Source organism: Gymnodraco acuticeps, unplaced genomic scaffold (assembly GCF_902827175.1).
Source record: "Gymnodraco acuticeps unplaced genomic scaffold, fGymAcu1.1, whole genome shotgun sequence".
NCBI classification, from domain to species: domain Eukaryota; kingdom Metazoa; phylum Chordata; class Actinopteri; order Perciformes; family Bathydraconidae; genus Gymnodraco; species Gymnodraco acuticeps.
Window position 1 is genome coordinate 720,386 of NW_022991403.1, and position 19,397 is coordinate 739,782.

At 41.2% G+C, this 19,397-nt stretch overlaps 1 protein-coding gene across 2 annotated transcripts in view; it reads left to right on the forward strand.

Moving 5' to 3' along the window:
- Positions 1 to 19,397, forward strand: part of smpd3 (sphingomyelin phosphodiesterase 3) — a 104,668-nt gene that overhangs the window by 42,674 nt on the left and 42,597 nt on the right. The window contains exons 2-5 of one of the 2 annotated variants that reach the window (XM_034195744.1): positions 7,469 to 7,685; positions 7,780 to 8,177; positions 12,878 to 13,123; positions 13,593 to 14,541. In XM_034195744.1, coding sequence (XP_034051635.1) covers positions 7,876 to 8,177; positions 12,878 to 13,123; positions 13,593 to 14,541 — 1,497 coding nt within the window. In that variant the 5' untranslated portion in view covers positions 7,469 to 7,685; positions 7,780 to 7,875. Of the gene's footprint in view, positions 1 to 7,468; positions 8,178 to 12,877; positions 13,124 to 13,592; positions 14,542 to 19,397 lie in introns of both variants that reach the window. The other variant, XM_034195745.1, reaches the window with a different exon arrangement.

Below are 19,397 nucleotides of genomic sequence, written 5' to 3' on the forward strand. Positions count from 1 at the left end.
GGGTCATAACCTGTGTCTCAAGTAAAGAACAGAGATTGCCAGGAGGCTGAAGCTAAAAGGAACCTCTGTCTGTTGAACGCTAATCTGCCAGACAGTCAGACGTCAGTTCAGTAAGTCTTTCAGGCAGTAAAACAGTCAGCTGGAAGAACAGAATTAATAGAAGCTTTCACACCGGAGTACTTTTCCCAGTATAGTTCCGATATAGTTCCGAAAATGTGCGTTCACACCAAAGAAATCCGGAACTAGAACTTAGTTCATGAGAACCTTTCCATCCCCTTTTCAGTCCCTATAGAGCAGGTACTTTCATGGGAGAAAAAGGTTCCCATTTCTGATTGGCTGGGCGGATTGCAAACCACGCCCCGTAAAATGCCAAAAAAGGTTTTGTGAAGCCGCCATTTTATTTGCTCGCATTAGCATTATTAGCATTAGCATTAGCCCAGCGCACCAACGGAGAGAGACTAACTTATGGCAACACAAAAGAAAACATGGGAGCGGTGGAGATGAGAAGGTGTCGGCATTCTGGCGATTTACTCTGAAAGCTTCAGTAGAAGCTGCTGGGAGTCCCAGTAGCTTCTACTGAAGCCAGTCCCCAACTCCGGGGACTTCCGGCCGGGGACTTCGGGTGGCAGTATACGCTGTGAAGTTGTTTGCGGCCTGCCAGTAAACCCAAAGCAGAAGAAGTGGTCAGCGGCTTAATTTGCCTAATCCTCCCTCAGGGATGTATGTGTGAACGTGATCAGCTCTTTAGTTCAACAGAACTAAAGAGTTCTGATTAACTAAGTACGGCAAAGTACTTGGTGTGAAAGCGCCTAATGTTAGCCCTACTGGTGAGTCAGCAGGTCATTTATCACCTGGTCAAGCCGCACAAGAAGTAGTTAAACATGAGTGAAAGCTGTTATGTCAAAGTAAACCATTACTGTGAAGGTGTGGACTGTATACGATACGATACGATACGATTACTGATTCTTTGCTATTCTGATAGATACAGGTGTACTATTCAGAGGATTAACTTGTCAAAGAAAATAATGATAATGGGTCTCATAGTGGTGTTTGTACCTTTGATGTTCTTTCAATTGTGACAATATAAGGATAGTTATGATTTAATTTTTACTTACAGGCTTTTCTTAAAAATGTTTGTAAAATACATGGCACAATCATATTATTTGACAGTTTGACATGCTTTACTGGAGATATTGCCTTTACTCTATGTGTTAATATTAGGGCTGTCAAGTTAATGCGTTAATAACGCGTTAACGCAAAAAAAATTAACGCCCTAATTAATTTTAACGCGATTAACGCATGTGCCATTTTTTTGTCCTCGGCCGCCACGTAGTTTCAGAGCGCATCGAGTTTAAAAATACCATCTACAAGCTGATGCTGACAGCCCCGCTCCTGCCGCCCCGCATTGCTGCAGACCACACTTCCACGCTCACCGGCAAGGGCAACCGACTGGCCAACGGGAGGACCGGGAGAGACCTTACTTGTATTGTTGTTGTTAGCATCTGGTGCTAGCTAGCTGCGCTAACGGATATAAGGAGCTGTTTCAATGAAAACCGAGGAGTGACATTTCGCCGACAACTGCGCCGAGCACTTGACTTTATGCAGGAAGCCAGACAGTGGGACATTGTACGAAAAGTCAGCACACTCAGCTCGGATAGTGCGCAACATGATCGCAGCGTCCAGGCAGCTCCCGTTCGAGCATATGCCTCGAGTTGCACATAGCTCCAACGATCACACAAACACACGCACGCACACACACACACAAACACACACACACACACACACACACACACACACACACACACACCATTTGTATTGTATTATTGAATGAGAGAGGTTCCAGGTTGAATTGAGGCGAATATTTGTAATGTTCAGAGGTTGTTGTGTTTAATATTCATGAGAATTGTTGTTATTGTTCAAATGATAATAAACATTTGCATAAAGCATATTTGTCCACTCATATGTTGATAAGAGTATTAAAAACTTGAAAAATATCCCTCTAAGGTACATTTAGAACAGATCAAAAATGTGCGATTAATTTGCGATTAATCGCGATTAACTATGGACAATCATGCGATTAATCGCGATTACATATTTTAATAGACTGACAGCCCTAGTTAATATGTGCTGCCATGTAACACATCTTAACCTAACGTGTGTAGAACATATTGCAACCCAGTCTCACGGCATTTCGTGTTCACCAACACGATTTGTAATCTATTGATTCGTGTTCACCAACACGATTTGCCCCTTTTTTTCGTGTTGCACAGCACGATTTTAAAAGCAATGTATTTCTACTGCCTGCAGCACGTCTTTTTCTCCGGTCGGGTCGTGGGAGACCGGAAGCTGTGTGGTTCATAAAAACATGTTCTTACTCAATATCAAGCCACAATTATTGCTTTTATTTTAAATCGTATCATTTCTGACTTTTGTTGCCGTCTGTGAGGAAAATAAATGGGGCTCAGAGCCTCAGAATACGGAAATCTGTATTTTAAAATATTTTTTTCCTTCTAATTTGTTATTCTTTTCAAAATAACACACTGTTATTTACTCACCAATAACACACAATTATCCTTGCTTTTATTTATTGGTTTAATTCCATAATCTCTGGCTTTTTTGGCGTCCGTCAGGAACTGAATTTCAAAATAAAAATAACCGGAAACAGACGTAGGCCTATAAGGGACATTTCGAGCATCATTGCGATTGTCAACATTTCTGAGTTTAGGATGGCCGAAGACACTACACTACCCATAATCCCTAGCTATCGTTTAGGACTACAGTCCCCGTAAGGTTACGCTGAGCGTCAGACAGCTGTTTGAAATGGAACGAAACCACGCCAGACTATCCAAAACTGGAATCGAACGCCCTCCCCAGAACTACACATGCTGGCTATTGTGTTTCGCAAAATGTTCTATGGGACGTCTCTACTGAACGTTTTCTTTTTTCCCACAATTAGAAGTTGCCAGTATTAAACACATTGGTGTTATCAAATGTAAAACATATAATTAATAAATGGGTGAAAATCGCTTGTGTCCATAATGCGCAGCATTAATACCCACATGACAGCTCATTGTTACTTTGTAATTCTACTCCACTACAATTCAGAGGTTAACCTGGTATTTTTACTCCACTGCATTTATTTGAGTTACTTTGCAGATTCTGATTAATTATGTGAAATATAAACAACCCTTAAAGCAGACTTTAGTTACAGTAAAATTCAGGGAAGGTGATTGTCAAGTGCCAACAATCAGGAGAGATATTTGATAGTTGGTGCTTGAGAAGACTAAACATTTATCTGCAATTGACATGAATGGAAACGAGTAATAAAGTATATTCATTACTCGTTATTCTCTACTAATAGTTCATTAAAGACTGTATATTATGGCTATTTTGCACATCCCTTTCAAGATTTTCAAAGGTTTATTGACATATCATATACACAACTACGGTGTAGTTATGCAATGAATGAAACACTTGGGTCACAGGTTCCTCAACAAGACATCTATCAATATGTGTGTACCTCCACCATCAAACTGTCATATTCTGCAAATGTCTTATTCTATCTACATACATAAGAGTATAATTCATATGTATAATATCAGTTGAAATAAGTGCTTCAACATAGTTAATATTGCAGGAAAGCAATATATTAGACGTTAAGTACTTTGTCAGGCTTAATGTTTATCTGTAGATAGATACCCCCAAAGTGTTTTTCTTATTTAAAAGAAGACCTTAATCTATTATTTAATGTTTAAATAAAGGTTAATTCGTTTTTCTGTTTTGCACCTCCTCCTATTAATATCTTTGTACATTCTGCACTAAACTGTTTTATTGTAGAGATCACTTGGAGTATCTTCTTGATTTTTTACATTCTATATTTATACTTTCCCCCTATGAAAGTATGTACTCTTAATATTTTTTTTATCAAATATAACAATAATTCAATAACGTGCTTTAACCACTAGGAGGTGCACACAAGGTACACACAGCCATAATAACTTTGTATTATAAATGTAGGACACTTATGTTTTCGTACATCTGAAGATGTGTAGTTGTATGCATGCTTTCACATAATTTTACAGCATATTGCTATACTATTTCAGACTCAGTATTTACATTCTTACATTCAAAGAAAATCAGTAATATCTTTAAAAACTACAGTCCTTTTATATCAGCTGAGCACCGTTATGGTGTAAATATAACCTATCTGTGAATTAGATCAAATGTAAAAGTCAGCCGAATTAGTGTTGATACTGCAAGGAGACGTATTGTGTGAAGATACATTGAAGATGTTGTTTAATTGTTGAATATATTTATGATCCACGTCAAGTATTCAGTTTCGGCGGCATTTTCTCAGTTTTTCCAAAGGTCTTCTCATCAGGGCTCTATAAATAAAGAACTACGGCAGATCTGTAATATACAATGCAGCCGAACCGTGTATTACAATGCCGTTATGTGATGACTTTCAAAGAGAAAAGCAAGAGCGCTCGGAATTAAGTATTATTTTATTCTTTTAAAATGTTTTCCGGATTTCATATCATATAAACACCAAATCCCAGCATGCATTGCGGCTAAAACATCCAATAAACGAGCTTAAAACCATAGCTGAGGATCTTGGGTAATCGCTCGAAATGCCTACGTCTGTTTCCGGTTATTTTTATTTTGAAATTCAGTTCCTGACGGACGCCATTAAAGCCCGAGATTATGGAATTAAACCAATAAATAAAAGCAAGGATAATTGTGTGTTATTGGTGAGTAAATAACAGTGTGTTATTTTGAAAAGAATAACAAATTAGAAGGAAAAAAAGATTTAAAAAATACAGATTTCAGTATTCTGAGGCTCTGAGCCCCATTTATTTTCCTCACAGACAGCAACAAAAGTCCGAAATTATACGATTTAAAATAAAAGCAATAACTGTGGCTTAATATTGAGTAAGAACATGTTTTTATGAACCACACAGCTTCCGGTCTCCCACGACCCGACCGGAGAAAAAGACGTGCTGCAGGCAGTAGAAATACATTGCTTTTAAAATCGTGCTGTGCAACACGAAAAAAGGGGGCAAATCGTGTTGGTGAACACGAATCAATAGATTAAAAATCGTGTTGGTGAACACGAAATGCCGTGAGACTGGGTTGCATATAGTGAGCTTCAGCTGTGTGATTGATGGACCATGGAGTCATTTTGCAGTAGAAGTGACACTGTGTTAGCTCAATAAGGTTGTTGCACTGCTCTGGTGGTCCCTGTGGGGTATCTGAGGTTACACTGAGGTCAGCTCTCTTTGTGTCTCACTAAAGCCCTGACTGTTGTCATGAATGAATTCACCCATTCATTATTTATTTATACTGGTGGAATTGATTCTAGCCATGGTGGTTTGTGTTGGTAATATAGTTAATGGAAAAGCATTTACTGTCATCCGTGGGAAGAAAGACATTGAGATGTTTTAAACAGTAGTGTTAGCATCATTTTATTATTATCCTGTTTGTGACCATTTATTTACATTGAGAAAGAAAATGCACTGCTCACTTCCTGATGAAAATGTACCTTGTTGTAATGATTGGTAAAACATGGCAGAAGCTAAGCATAGTGAAATAGCCTTTGTAACAACTTCAATATTGAGAATATAGCTTATATCACTATATGTATCTACAGTTTATTTACAAGTAGGCTATATATCAACAATATTACATCATTTAAATGTAGACACTCAGCTAACCTAATGTAGCATTGCTATAGGCTCATATATGACAGTCGTTTATTCATCAACCCTTCCAGCAGACAGGAAACTAGGAAGGAAACAAGGACGTTTGTGTGTTTACTACATAGCTTATTAGCCCTGCTAGCTAGTTTTTAGTGTGTGCTTCATAACTTAGATAAAAGATTGGATTAGATTCATGTTAAAACTATTAAGCTGACATGAATATCAGGGGCATGTTTTAGAATCTTAAACATAATGTGTCATGGGAAGTGTGATAAGGAATCTTAGCTAGCTGCTTTCAGCTAGCTAAGTGATTTAAAACATTCACATATTATCACATATTTTTTTCTTGACTACATCTTCTTTCTTTTCAAATTAGGTTACATAACATGATACTTATCCTCCAGTCCTGAATTAATTAATGTATAGCGAACACATTTGCAATCTGTTGTTTATGAGCTTGAAGACCAAATAGCAGAGAACATATCAAGAAAATAAACAAGTTCTGCCATTAAAGATTAATGAGGGGTCCTCGCCTACAAGGATACTGGACAAGCATTTTCAAACACCTTACTGAGGCCTTGGACGTGGTATTGACACCATGTGCAGAAACTGCCATTTTTGGAGTACTACCTGGCCACCGAATGTTGAAGAGGAAAACTAAAGACAGTATAGCCTTTGCATCTATCTTAGCACATAGAAGAATACTCCTAGAATGGAAATCTTCTATACCACCTAAAGCATCTCTATGGCTTAAAGATTTAATGTTGTACCTGAACTAGGAGAAGATTAAATGTAACCTGAGGGGCTCCTCAAAACTATTTGAATCTGTCTGGGGCTCTATGATAGCCTACATAGCTGAACTTAAGACACTAAATTAAGAAGAAAGGGGGGAACTACGAATGTATGTGTATGTTTTTTTTCTTTTTTTTCTTCCTTGTGTCTCTTTTTATCTGTTTGTTTTTGTTATATTAATTTTTATTTATTTATCTGTTCTGTCTTTGTATACATGTATGAATGTAGGTACGTGTATGTATGTGCATGTGTACATGTGTGTGGGTATGTACACACACGTATGTGTATGTGTATATGTGGGTATACATATGTGAGTATATGGGTACAAGTATTACTGTTACTATTCTTTATTCCCTTATCTATACATTTTCTTTTAATATTATCTTCTACATTACTTTACTTTTACCTATACATGTATCTATTGTAGTTAGTTAGTTATTTAATTTACTAGCTAGGACCGGGAGGGGGGGAAAGGGGAAAAATAAATAAAAATATTGACTGTATAAATGTAAACTCATTGTGCCTGACTCAATAAAAAAAAGATTTAAAAAAAAAAGATTAATGAGGGTTTCTTAAAGAAAAAGTTAAAACACATAATATATTGGCCAACATTGGTTCTGTCAGGAATAGTTATTGGAGTAATTATTCTAGCAGATTGAGCTATCAAATTCAGTTGTAAGGTGTACATTGTATTTCATGGAACTGTATGCTATTGAATATGACTGCTTTTTTATTCTGTAGATCCAGTATAATGTACGATATTTATCTTCATTAGGAATACATTTAATGAAATGAACTAAGTTTGATGGGCAATAGCATTACTGAACATCTGGATGACCCATCAAAAAACAAACACACGTAAACAGAATACGATTATTTTGGGTACACGGTTCATTTTGCTCTTATGCTTATGTCAAGCCAATTACTGATCTCCTGCCTCTTGTTCCTCCCCCTCCTTATTCTCTTACCTTCTCCAGGTCCTGGGGAAAGGGTGATGTTTAATGGCCGCCCTCTCACATTGGAGTCCTCGCAATCATAGATCCATCATCAACGGAAACGCTCTCATCATGGAAACCACCTACCTCCAGACTGCCCTCCTAGACCCCCCCTGCAGAGCGTGTAATTGCTGAGGGAGGGGCAGTATTACTGAGACAAGCTTGCCTGTGAAGAAGAGAACAAAAACACACAAAACATGTAGTGTACCTCTCTGCAAGTAGGGGGGAGGGTCTACATTTTAGTCTGATTTATGTTTAATTTATTTTCAGTTTATTTTTTATCTCCGCAACAGATTTGTGTAAGCTTGTTAAGAGCGTGTATGTCGGTGTGGACATAGCGTGTGGAGAAAGTGACGGAGAGAAATACAGAGAGAGAAAGGAGGGAAGAGATGGTCCTCCACACCACCCCTTACTCCAGTGCCTGCCTGCACTTCCTGGATGGCCTGTCATGGAGCCTGGTGTTCCCCTGCTACTGGCTCCTGGACCAGCTGCTGGCTTCCTGCGTGGCCACCTCTCTGGAGAAGCGCCAACGCTCCCAGGACCCCTGCTCCTTCCTCACCCTGTGTGTGCTGATCACCGCGCCGCTTTACCTGCTCCTCTTCCTCGCCTCCCTGCCCTTCGCCCTACTGGGTTTCTTCATCTGGGCTCCCCTGCAGGCCGTCCGCCAGCCGTACCTGTACACCTACCACAGGTTAGTGATAACAATTTTCAGCATTAGTATGCTATGCATATAGCTTCTTAAAATAATGTCACTTGTACTGGAACTACACAGTGTGGTAATAATTGGGATTGATACATTGGAGAGTAGGGTTTGTGATAAGATTGAGGCCTTTAGGTGAGGTATGTTCTCCATACAAAAATATGGTTTCCTAAAAAACAAGTAATAACTCAAACTAATGGGCGTAACACACACCTAGTGTAACTGTAGTGTCAAACTATCTGGAAGATTGCTGTGCATACTGTACATGTAGGTTAACATACTAGCGCCCACCCGCCACCCCCGTCGACGTTCGCAATTTTCGAATGGGCTGTTTCCAGGCGAGCTCGATTCATTGTCGATTTGTTCCTGTACCATGCCTCACAATGATTTTCCAAATCTATTTGAGGTGAAAAATAAGCCATTCAGTTGCAGAGTCATGCTTCATGTTATATCTACAGTACCAGTCGTTCCAAAGGTTTGGAGATTTGATGAGGCAGAAAATGAAGTCATTATCTACTGTAAATAGTTTGCTTATGGGTCTGGCTTCCAGCTGCCAGGCTCAATCAGTTCCAGCGAGCGTTTGATTATCCAAACACAAACCAAAATGGCTACCCACTATAACCACACACTTTGAAATACTGTTCAAGCTCTATTAGCTGTGGGAGAGCAGCACTCTCTCTGGGTTACTTGCTTTTCTAGTGGTATCCTAAGTTAAATGTGACATTCCCTTTGTTATCTCTGTTGGTTTCCAGTAACTACTGTGTTGTCCCAACATTGATGTGATGATTGCTGAATGTTATACTACACTGAACAAAAATATAAATGCAACACTTTTGTTTTTGCTCCTATTTTTTATGAGATTAACTCAAAGATCTAAAACATTTTCTATAAACACAAAATAACCATTTCTCTCAAATATTGTTCACAAATCTGAAAAAATCTGTGATAGTGAGCACTTCTCCTTTGCCGAGATAATCCATCCCACCTCACAGGTGTGGCATATCAAGATGCTGATTAGACAGCATGATTATTGCACAGGTGTGCCTTAGGCTGGCCACAATAAAAGGCCACTCTGAAACGTGCAGTTTTGCTTTATTGGGGGGGTCTGGGGGGGTCCGAAAACCAGTCAGTATCTGGTGTGACCACCATTTGCCTCACGCAGTGCAACACATCTCCTTCGCATAGAGTTGATCAGGTTGTTGATTGTGGCCTGTGGAATGTTGGTCCACTCCTCTTCAATGGCTGTGCGAAGTTGCTGGATATTGGCAGGAACTGGAACACGCTGTCGTATACGCCGATCCAGAGCATCCCAAACATGCTCAATGGGTGACATGTCCGGTGAGTATGCTGGCCATGCAAGAACTGGGATGTTTTCAGCCTCCAGGAATTGTGTACAGATCCTTGCAACATGGGGCCGTGCATTATCATGCTGCAACATGAGGTGATGGTCGTGGATGAATGGCACAACAATGGGCCTCAGGATCTTGTCACGGTATCTCTGTGCATTCACAATGCCATCAATAAAATGCACCTGTGTTCGTCGTCCATAACATACGCCTGCCCATACCATAACCCCACCACCACCATGGGTAGGGTTGGGTATCGTTTGAATTTCCAGGATTCTGATTCCGATTCCGATTCTACTTTTCGATTCCGGTTCTTAACGGTTCTCAATTCCGATTCTTTGAGGGGCAGGGTAAAAAAATGATACATGCTTCTTCCACCAAAACAATTACATTTATTCGAGAAACTTTTACACAGGTTAGTTTACAGTAATATTCACATTAATCAGTCTGTTTATATCCACTGCTATGTAACTGTAACCTGAGAACCACTGAAGCTACAACAGTGCAACAATCTAACTTTTAAAGGAAACCCCCCCCATTTAAACAGTTCTTGTTGAGAAAAACAAGCATATCTGCCTTCTCAGGCATACCGGGAAGAAATGTTTGAACATTTTAAAGTAAAATGCTTCAATCTGGTGCACTTTAAGCAGAATTACTAGAGACTAGATCTAGGGGGTACAACTCTAAACACCCATATGAAAAAGATCGGTTTACATTTTAATAATTAAATAAGTATGTGAACATAACCAATAACCTACCATAGCCAATAACAAATACATGTAACGTATTTTATTTTTGTTGTTCATTCATATCTTATTTTACTATTTTATTAATGCATATTTTTTTATCTCTCCAGTTTAAAACGATAAGTCTGGTTTAATGTCCTATAGTATACATTGGAATGATTTAAAACCTGTTTTATCCCAATAATTATAAAGGAGTGCCTTGGAAATATGTGTTTACATAAATTGTGATCAAACCGTTTGAGACCCACTGAGATAACTTAGACTAAAGTGAACTATCTAAACACTCAGAGTCCTTTACCTCACTGAGCTGTAGTTATCAGCCTCTCAGTCTGACTGGAGAGGACTCTCCCTCCACATCATTGTAGAAACATTGTCTTCTTCCGTTAGAGCAGCTAGCACCAGATTCTAATAACAACAGCGCGTACCGGTGCACCCTCCCTTTCTCCCTCGCTCGCTCCCACGCTCACTCGCACTTTAGCTGTGAGCTGCGGGTGCCAGATAAGCCAACATCCCCCATTTTCATCACTTACAGCGCCCATCGTACAGGGCAAATGAAAAGTGTAACCGGGATGAAAAGGGTGTTACATTTACTTCAGTGGCGAGCCGTAACTTTTATACCTAGGCCCTCTGACATTTAACCCTTCACATTCCAACAGAAACTGAACAGGTAGATTCGAAGGATTTATTTCTTTGGAAATATTATTTTAAATAAAATTAAATGAAGTTATTTTGGTAAAACTAATGAAAAATGTAATGTATGGTAGAGAAATGAACTTGCTGACAGCAGGAATGTCCACCAGAGCTGTTGCCCGTGAATTGAATGTTCATTTCTCTACCATAAGCCGTCTCCAAAGGCGTTTCAGAGAATTTGGCAGTACATCCAACCGGCCTCACAACCGCAGACCACGTGTAACCACACCAGCCCAGGACCTCCACATCCAGCATGTTCACCTCCAAGATCGTCTGAGACCAGCCACTCGGACAGCTGCTGCAACAATCGGTTTGCATAACCAAAGAATTTCTGCACAAACTGTCAGAAACCGTCTCATGGAAGCTCATCTGCATGCTCGTCGTCCTCATCGGGGTCTCGACCTGACTCCGGTTCGTCGTCGTAACCGACTTGAGTGGGCAAATGCTCACATTCGATGGCGTCTGGCACGTTGGAGAGGTGTTCTCTTCACGGATGAATCCCGGTGTTCACTGTTCAGGGCAGATGGCAGACAGCGTGTGTGGCGTTGTGTGGGTGAGTGGTTTTCTGATGTCAATGTTGTGAATCGAGTGGCCCATGGTGGTGGTGGGGTTATGGTATGGGCAGGCGTATGTTATGAATGACGAACACAGGTGCATTTTATTGATGGCATTGTGAATGCACAGAGATACCGTGACGAGATCCTGAGGCCCATTATTGTGCCATTCATCCACGACCATCACCTCATGTTGCAGCATGATAATGCACGGCCCCATGTTGCAAGGTTCTGTAGACAATTCCTGGAGGCTGAAAACATCCCAGTTCTTGCATGGCCAGCATACTCACCGGACATGTCACCCATTGAGCATGTTTGGGATGCTCCGGATCGGCGTATACGACAGCGTGTTCCAGTTCCTGCCAATATCCAGCAACTTCGCACTGCCATTGAAGAGGAGTGGACCAACATTCCATAGGCCACAATCAACAACCTGATCAACTCTATGCCAAGGAGATGTGTTGCACTGCGTGAGGCAAATGGTGGTCACACCAGATACTGACTGGTTTTCGGACCCCCCCAGACCCCCCCCAATAAAGCAAAACTGCACGTTTCAGAGTGGCCTTTTATTGTGGCCAGCCTAAGGCACACCTGTGCAATAATCATGGTGTCTAATCAGCATCTTGATATGCCACACCTGTGAGGTGGGATGGATTATCTTGGCAAAGGAGAAGTGCTCACTATCACAGATTTTTTCAGATTTGTGAACAATATTTGAGAGAAATGGTTATTTTGTGTATATAGAAAATGTTTTAGATCTTTGAGTTCATCTCATGAAAAAAAAAAAAAAGAAAAAAAAAAGTGTTGCATTTATATTTTTATTCAGTGTAATTCTTCCATAATATGAGATAAAAATAGCAGTGTTTTTTATGGAATAAATCAGATCTTTTTAAAAAAACATGATAAAATACAAATACATTTGAGTTATAAGGAGGCCAACCACATAACAGAATCAGAAAAGGAAAAAAAAGAAATGTGTGAAAATGGAGGCTTCAGTGACCATAACTGTATTGTAAGTTAGTGAAAACACTATTCTACATTAGTATGTCGATTTGTACCATTAATGTTACTTTACAGGCAGAAACTAAGGGTGACTTTAATAAAATGGGATATTTAGAGCCCAGAGAAGCTGATCGGGCCATTTTAGTCTTTTATGCTAAACTAAGCTAATGTCTGCTGGCTTAACCTTCATGTTTAGCATACAGACATGAGAGTATCTACTTATGTGACCCGCCCAAAAAGGTTAACAAACATGTTTCTCTAAAATCCAGATATTCTTTTAAAATAGGTTTAATAGCGATTTGTGTTCCTCACAGTTTGACTTGACATATAATGTTGCTGCTTACCTTGTGCAGACCAGACAAACACCAGGCCGAGCAGGGCCAGGCCGGGCCGGCGGGTGTCGGGGAATGGAGGCCCCAGGGACGGAGCTTCTGTTTCTGCAGCGCCAACGTGTGCCTGCTGCCCGACTCCTTGGCCAGGTTCAACAATCTGTCAGACACCCACCGGAGGGCCCGCGAGGTCGGGAAGAGGATCCGCAACGGGGCCAGTCGGCCTCAGATCAAAATCTACATCGACTCACCGACCAACACTTCCATCAGGTACGGAGAGTTTGGGTGCTTTCACTTATGTCCTAGCAGTATACATTGTTATCATATTTATACATGTGTATATGTTTACAAGTAAGTGTGTATGTATGTATATGAACAGTGTATGTAAGAGTATATGAATATTTGTGAAATCATCCCTCGGTTTTATTCGACCCTTGACAAAATATGAACTCTATGCAGGTCATCAGTTTTAATGTAACTCTTAATATGTTACTGCTTAGTTGTTAGTTTGTCTTTTTTATATTTTTTTATATTTTGTATTTCAGTTGTATCTTCTTTTTCATGTTTTCTCAGCTGTGATTTATCTATGCTACATAAATAATATGAGTTTATACTCTGAACAAAGTTTATCTGTTTAATGAAATAAACTGATAAATAAAAAGTAAAAAAAGGGATTAAAAACATTTACTTTGATCATAAATTCCAATCAAACAAATCGTTATTTCTCTTCCGTCCTCAGTGCGGTCTCCTTCAGCAGCCTTGCCACAGGGTTCCGCCGTACCTCCTCTCTGGACCAGCGTCCAGACCAAACATACACCACCAACGGTCCGGCCGACACAGAAACAGAACCCCCCACCGAGTGCCCAATCCACCCCTCAGGTGCCCCAGACTGCCCCGTCCACCCCTCTACAGGAGACCAGGGTTCCTCTGACTGCCCCCTGCACCCAGAGGGAGAGGACACGGCGGCGGACTGCCCGCTCCACTCCGCAGAGACCAACGGCAGCTCAGACTGTCCTGTCCACGCCCCGGGGGAGGGTCCGGACTGCCCCCTGCATACTACAGGGCCTCAGAGTGGCCATCATGACTGTCCCATGCATGGGGAAGGGACCCCGACCAAACCTTCCTCAGATTGCCCTGTTCACACCTCAGGGGTTCAGATCAGCATCAGCGCCCCAGAGCCAGACCCTCAGGAGGAGGAGGCTGAGACAGGGAACCACAGGGGTGGGGAGCCGGCGGGGGGAGACACGGGCAGCATGACTGCCTCCAGGGAGTCCCTCACCCGTTACCATGGCGGTGACGGTGTAGGGATATCTTCCAACAACACTCTCTCTCACGTCCCTCGCACGTCAGTCTCTAAGCGTCCTGGGAGAAAACGCCGCCACGGAGACGAGACGTTCGACCACGAGATCTCCGCCTTCTTCCCTGCCAACTTGGATTTTCTGGCTCTACAGGAAGTGTTCGACCACGGATCAACCACTAAACTGCGGCGGCAGTTGCATCGCTACTTCCCCTACGTGCTGAGCGATGTGGGCCGCTACGGCTGGAAAGGATGCTGCTCCAGGTTCAAGTTCCTGAACAGTGGGCTGATGCTGGCCAGCCGATACCCCATCCTGGACGCTCGCTTCGAGTGCTACCCCAACGGGAGGGCGGAGGACGCTCTGGCAGCCAAGGGCGCGCTGTTTGTCAAGGTAAGAAACGTTACCTTCTCAGCCTCTTTGTCTTGCTTTTTATGTACAGTTGCACAATGCAAATTCCACCCATTAGAAATGTGTTGGAAGAGTTGGATGAGAAATGCAATGACCCTCTACTTCACCACAGCCAGAAGATGCTCATCTTAGCTTAGCATACAAACGGAAATGGAAAAAAAGCTTCTTTGGCTCTCTCTGTTAGAATTGTAGATGTTTAGGCAGCCTCACTGTGGCACCTTTTGTCTCAAAATAATCTCACATATAACACCAACCAAAAACTCATTTAAGTTAAAAGCGTATTTTGTTCAGATTTAAGTTAATGGGATATTTTTCTCTTGAAGAAAGGCAGGCTTTTAGTCACTAATTGCATCTAGTCTTTATATTTTTGCCTACACGTGCACGAAGGTGTACAATTGTCATTTACATTTTCAAAAACATTGTTGTTTTTTTGCCATGGTTTCGCTCTCACTGAGACCAATTTCAGTGAACATAATTACACTGCCTTAATTCTTGTTGAATCATTTCAAAATCAGACAGCATGTCATTCTAATTACATTGCAGATGTAACGGGGAAAATATCCTTGTTTCTTCCTCTCATTTCCTTTCAGTCTGATCTGAATTAGGAGCTCATGTTGTGCCTCTCCTGCAGCAGGAATGTGTCTGAGCTCTGATCGCTGCCATTTCAGACAAAAGCTAATCATGTCATCTCTGGTGCATCTCATCTGTAACTTTGGCAAGGCGGTAATTGAATCATTAGGTCTATTTATACTAAATGAACTTATAATACATTGTTAGAAAGTGTGAAAGAGAGCATTAAAGAGGGACAGAGAGACAGAGTTCAAATGAGCTTCCAGCTGTTTGCAATATTTAATGTAGATCTCCGTAGTATGATAAAGGGTTCATAATGTAAAGACTTTGATTCAGCAATATCTGTCTGCACTGCTCCATAACCCATCTGGTTTGGTTTGTTTGTTTGATGTGTTAAAACACTCATGGACACCCACTTTAATTCACACATTACACATCTGTCATTGTGAGCGCACGCAGCAGTAATTACAGAACACTCACAACCTTTCCACCTCTCCCACTGTTCCGTGGAAAAAGCAAACAAAAAAAGCATGTCCCCATGTTCAAGGTCTTCAGCATTACATGTTTTTAAAGAGGACATATAATGCTTATCTTTAGGTGTATATTAGTATTTAGTGCCTCTAATGCAGTGGTTCTCAACCTTTTTCTGGCATTCCCCACTTTGAACAGGTGGGCCTTTTCAAGCCCCCCCTGTTCCTCATCGCTCCAATAAAATGGTAGGCCAAGCTTAAAATTGTCAAATGTATCGTTCTATAACAGGGGTCTCCAACCTTTTTGAGGATGAGAGCTACTTTCAAAAAATAAAACAAGTCGTGAGCTACTTTTACTCCTCTTTTTTTTGTTTTTTGCAGTGTATATATTTAGCACATTTTAACATTATGATATGCTGACCTTTAACCTCTGTGTGTACCGTTTGGGTCTGTGGGACCCTTTTCGGTATTTACTGAAAGAAAATGTATGCAATTTAATTAATTTAACCTGCTTTTTTTGGGGGTGGACCTCACATCCTCTAGGGGGGTCCGGGGGCATGCACCCCCGCAAAGTTTATTGTTTTTAAATGTTGAAGTTAAATCATCATCAATCTGGAGCACTTTGAGCACAACATGAATTTATGGATACAGCTCTCAACACTCAGATGAAAGGGAGCTGTATACTTTTCAATAATCCAAACATCTTTAGAATATGATCACAACCAATAACAAATCATTTAAACATTTTTATTCTTATCTTATGTTACCTATAGTTAGTATTCCTTCTTTTTATTTATGCATATTTTACTAATCACTCCCCTTGTAAACTGTATTTTGTTTTACTGTCCTATAGTAGCCTATACACATTGGAATGATTTCTTACTTTATTTTTTACAACTATATGAATAGATAAAGGTGTGCGAAAGCGTAGTGTCTGCTCTCTCCTATCTATCGACTCTCTGCAGGATGATCTTCTATCGTCTATTATTTCACTATCTCGCTCGCATATCTCTCATCTTATCTCTCTCTATCTCTCTCTCTCGAATCTATCAGATCGCGCTATCTCTCTCTCTCTATATTTATATCTCGAGTTCTGATCTCCTCTCTCTCTCTCGCTCTCTCGTCTCTCTTCTTTCTTTCTATGTCTGTGATTTGGTTTCAGTTGTGTGTGTGTGAGCAGGCTCGGATTGGAAGTCCGGCGGCTCCGAAAGTCCACCGCCATTGCGAGGGCCCAGGTTCGATTCCGTGTTTCAGAATATATATAACACTATATTTGTTAAAGAAATATGCATAATTCCCCATGATTTTATAGTGTAATGAAAACACATTGATTGGTAGGTAACACGGCGCATAGTACAGTTCACAACTGAAGTGTTCAATTTAAATTAAATGTTTACATTTATTTAGAAATTATTTTATATATTTAAATGGACATTTGGGAGCAACACAGCTCAAACATGACTGTTGGGTATTATACATTCTACATAGCCAACAGATAACACATGTATTTAACCTGTGTATTTTCACAGTTGTAGACCTAGAGGTTATTGGCCACTACAAATTCCTCACAGACCTGTTAAAGATGTGTGTACAGTGGGAAAAACACAATACAATTACAAGATAGACAGTCCAAATGACAAATTATAGAACATAATCTCATGTTAGGCTGATTTATGATTCTTTTAAAATGTAGTCCTTTTTATAAGAAAACAAACAGAATCCCTATTAGAAAAAAGCAGTAGTGCAGGGTGTAAAGCAGTGACCATCAACTGGTGGCCCGCGGGCCACATCCGGCCCGCCAGACATTCTCATCCGGCCCGCACGGCGGGGGTGACTGTGGCGTTGGCGGAGTGGTTAGTGCGTTCGCCCCCCACTCAGGGGCGGCGGGTGCTGTAGGCTAGGGAAGGCTAAGCCTTCTCAAATATTTGTGTAACTGCATCCTGGTAAAATAAAAATATAATGTCTTTGACATTAGCGCTGCTATGCAGCCAGCTGTGCCCTGTACCACGAAGCCAGTTCAACAGACCCTGGATATGCTTGAGTTATCTTAACTAACCCTAACAAACGCGATCTCGCTAAACGGTCCTTCGGCGCTGGTTATCAACTCGGTAAATCAAGCCAGGGTTTCTCTCTCCAGCTGAGAACGCGTTCACGTGAAAGGGGCGGGGTTAGCTACATTTGACTAATCACAAACAGGGACAAGTGTACTGACAGCGCAACATCATACTTCATTAATGAAAAGTAAACTAATATTAGACAAATATGAACTTTAAACATCCATGATGACTTAAACATATAATCCAGGATACAAGCCACATAGTTGCACCTGCAAGGAGAATACAGAACAACTCGTTAAAAAATAAACTACCGAGTGTTTGAAAGCGTACAACAGTTTTATGATACTGCCCCATCTAAAACACGAGGGGATCTGACTTTATTACATTTGAGTTGAGTGTTTCGTCAACTTAATGTGTTGCTTAAAATAATACGTCTGCATACATACTAGTATATGTGACAATGTAACTAAGTGTTGCACGGCCAGATACGGCTCGAGAAGCTGACTCAGATAAGGAAATATTGTGATATCGATGTGAGATCGATGATCTGATTGATGATGTGATAAGTGCACGTCGGCGTCTTCTCTGCATACGGCAGTTTAAACTGCATTTCCTTTCTCCTGTAATATGACTTGATAGATTTAAACTCCGCACACTGAGCTCTGATCGGTCAGCAGACGGTGCTTTCACTGAGTTGATCTCTTTTCTATAGACGCCGGAGGCGGGCAGCGTAAGATGAAAAAAAAAGTTATTTAGCCTTCCCAAACCTGAGCCTCACGCGCCGCCTATGCCCCCACTCATTTTTTAACAACGTCTCTTGAGTAATGTGCAGTACCGGAGTCCAACAGAGAGGCAGCAGCTGCGGGACAGTAGCCTGCGTACTGCGTAGCCTTCCCTGCCCTGAAGAAGTGATCCTTTGTTAGCGTGAAGAGTCTGCTTTACGCGCAGTAGCCCCGCTACGAGGCTCCAGCAAGTTGACAGTCCCCCCCCCCCCCTCGTCAACAACTTCCAAAATTCTGGGCTATTTATAAAGATCGCTGGCCCCCGAAAGTGTCTCTTGGATTAGTGCAGAGTGTGTGTGCATTTATCAGCCCCGTACTGTGGTTGTCATGATGTGAGCTTGGATCAGATCCAGTACTCTGTATGTGTCCTGATGCTGATGATGGGTACTTACTGTATGTGTGTGTGTCCAAACATGCCCTCACATATACAGTAACAGATCTAATTAAGACCTGCTAAATCACAGCTTGCTTGCTGACAGACCCCCTCTGTTTGCCCTGCTGCCTGCTGACTGTCACTGTGGTTTACAAGCTGGTCTCACATCCCGTCTCACCTCCTCCTCCTGTCTGAGGTCATCCCAGGTCCTCCTGACACCTGGCTGTCAGCCAGCTGGCAGCTACCTGTACCAAGGCAAGCTGCTTACTGCCACCAGAGAAGGAAATCAAACAATGTTAGACTAAATTATTTCCCCTCCTGACAGGAAATGCTTATTTAGACTGCAGCCAAACCCACATGTCTCCCAATCCAGCATGTCTGTGCCTTTGCTCTAAATTCATACTAACTTCTTTATTCATACTTCTTTAACACATAAATAATTGGCACAGTCACTGAAAAGCATTGTGTGGGATTGATTGTCACTAGTCTGTAAAGATGTGTCCACTTACTTTGGCTGCTGGGTTCGCATCCTTCACACATTTAGAAGCAGAAAAATATAAATGTATTTGAATTGAAAATTATTTTT